General features: G+C 40.6%; 1 protein-coding gene across 1 annotated transcript; it reads left to right on the top strand.

The window, feature by feature from the left end:
• Positions 1-628: 628 nt before the first annotated feature.
• On the top strand, positions 629-1,609 carry LOC113195131 (olfactory receptor 9G4-like). Its single transcript, XM_026406544.2, has one exon. It carries the CDS (start codon positions 647-649, stop codon positions 1,607-1,609), a length of 963 nt encoding a protein of 320 aa, XP_026262329.2. The 5' UTR covers positions 629-646.
• The last annotated feature ends 354 nt before the right edge of the window (positions 1,610-1,963 follow it).

Here is a 1,963-nt window from a genome sequence, read left to right as displayed (position 1 = left end):
TCAGCAGCTCTGTGCTCTTAGGCTTGGTCTTCAGCTTCTTAGTGTTTCAGGTTCTACAGCTATAACAAGATGATCATAAACCACCTTCTTTATAAGGTTGAAGTAAGAATTGAAATGGTTAGATACAGGACTTAATAGTAACTGCAGTGTGTGTGTGTGTGTGTGTGTGTGTGTGTGTGTGTGTGTGTGCACGTGCTCTATTTGTGCTTATGGAGGCAAAGGGGAAAGTTTATTGATATTCATGTAAATATTATCATGCTACTTGATACATAAAAAGTTTTCATTAATTTATGAAAGAACACTGGAAATTTTTTCATAAAGGCTGTGTATTAAACATAGGACTGTTTTTGTGTGTACCTTCTTCACACATTCAGACAGCCTGACGAGAATCCAGTAGTAATAATTCTAAATTTTTTCATCCTCCTGTTTTATAAGACACTGGCCCTACATTACAGAGTAAAAAAAATGGAAGCTCCAACTTCAAAATCAGATTCTGACTCAAATCCGAGTGCTAACTCACAAATTAAATCCTAAAATTCCAGCTAATAAGCAATAAAACTCCACAGGCCTTCTAATACTTAATTGATGCATTGTTTATTTCTCTTAGTGAAATTATCACTAAGTTCTTTTTCCCCCTCATTATGATATGCAGGCTTTCCCCATTGTGGACATGGAAATAGGAAATCGCACCATCCTGAATGAATTCATCTTGTTGGGCATCTCAGCAGATCCCCAGTGGCAGCTGATTCTGTTTGTAATATTTCTGGTGATCTATTTGCTAACCTTGTCAGGGAACATGACCCTGGTTTTCTTAATCAAGATTGATTCCCGCCTGCATACACCTATGTACTATTTGATTGGCAGTCTATCTTTTTTGGATTTCTGGTACACCTCTGTATATACCCCTAAAATCTTGGCAATCTGTGTCTCCGAAGACAAGCGCATTTCCTTGGCTGGATGTGGGGCTCAGTTTTTCTTCTCCTGCTTGGCAGCCTACACTGAGTGCTATCTCTTGGCAGCCATGTCATATGACCGCCATGCAGCAATTTGTAACCCACTGCTTTATTCAGGCACCATGTCTGCTTCTGTTTGCATTGGCCTTGTTGCTGGATCCTACATAGGGGGCTTTCTGAATGCTATAGCCCACACTGCTAACACCTTCCGCCTGAGTTTCTGTGGTAACAATGTCATCGACCACTTTGTATGTGATGTTCTACCATTGGTAAAAATGTCCTGCACAGACACTCGGGTCTATGTCATAATCCTTTCCAGTATGGTTGGCTTCACTGTCCTCTCCTGCCTTCTTGCCATCCTCATCTCTTACTTCAACATCCTCCTGGCCATCCTGAGGATCCGTTCAGCCTCAGGAAGGCGCAAGGCATTCTCTACCTGTGCTTCCCACCTGGTCTCTGTCATGCTCTTCTATGGATCCTTGCTCTTTGTATACTCGAGGCCCAGTTCCAGCTACTCCCTGGAGAGAGACAAAGTGGCTGCCCTCTTCTACACCATCATCAACCCATTTCTCAACCCTCTCATCTACAGCATCAGAAACAAAGACGTCAAAGAGGCCTTTAGGAAAGCAATACTGTCCATAGGACCACAAGCTTGAGGTTTATTTTATGCCTTTTTTGCAGTTTGCAAATTATTGTTTTTGTAGACATGTTTGTATGAGTGTCTGCAGTTCAATTAAACTTCATAATTTATACTTGTAAGAATGAAATATTGGTCAAAACACACTTTTATTTTCAGGAGTGCTGATTCTTTCTTTCTCTTTCTGGCCATAAAGTGAACAGTTCTGCTCCAGTAAATCCTTCTGCCATGATGTTACCACAGGCCCAAAGCAACATTGCCAGTCAACCATGGAATAAAATATCCAAAACTTGAGCCAAAATAATCCTTTATTTGTTATTAGTTAATTTTATCAGGAATTTGTTATAGCGATGGAAGCTGACAACCACATTGA

The sequence above is a fragment of the Urocitellus parryii genome, chromosome 4 (assembly GCF_045843805.1).
Source record: "Urocitellus parryii isolate mUroPar1 chromosome 4, mUroPar1.hap1, whole genome shotgun sequence".
Classification (NCBI taxonomy): Eukaryota; Metazoa; Chordata; class Mammalia; order Rodentia; family Sciuridae; genus Urocitellus; species Urocitellus parryii.
This window is presented reverse-complemented; position numbering and strand designations above follow the sequence as displayed.

Coding starts and splice junctions, on each gene's coding strand:
- LOC113195131 (XM_026406544.2), top strand. CDS start 647: ATGCAGGCTTTCCCCATTGTGGACATGGAAATAGGAAATCGCACCATC.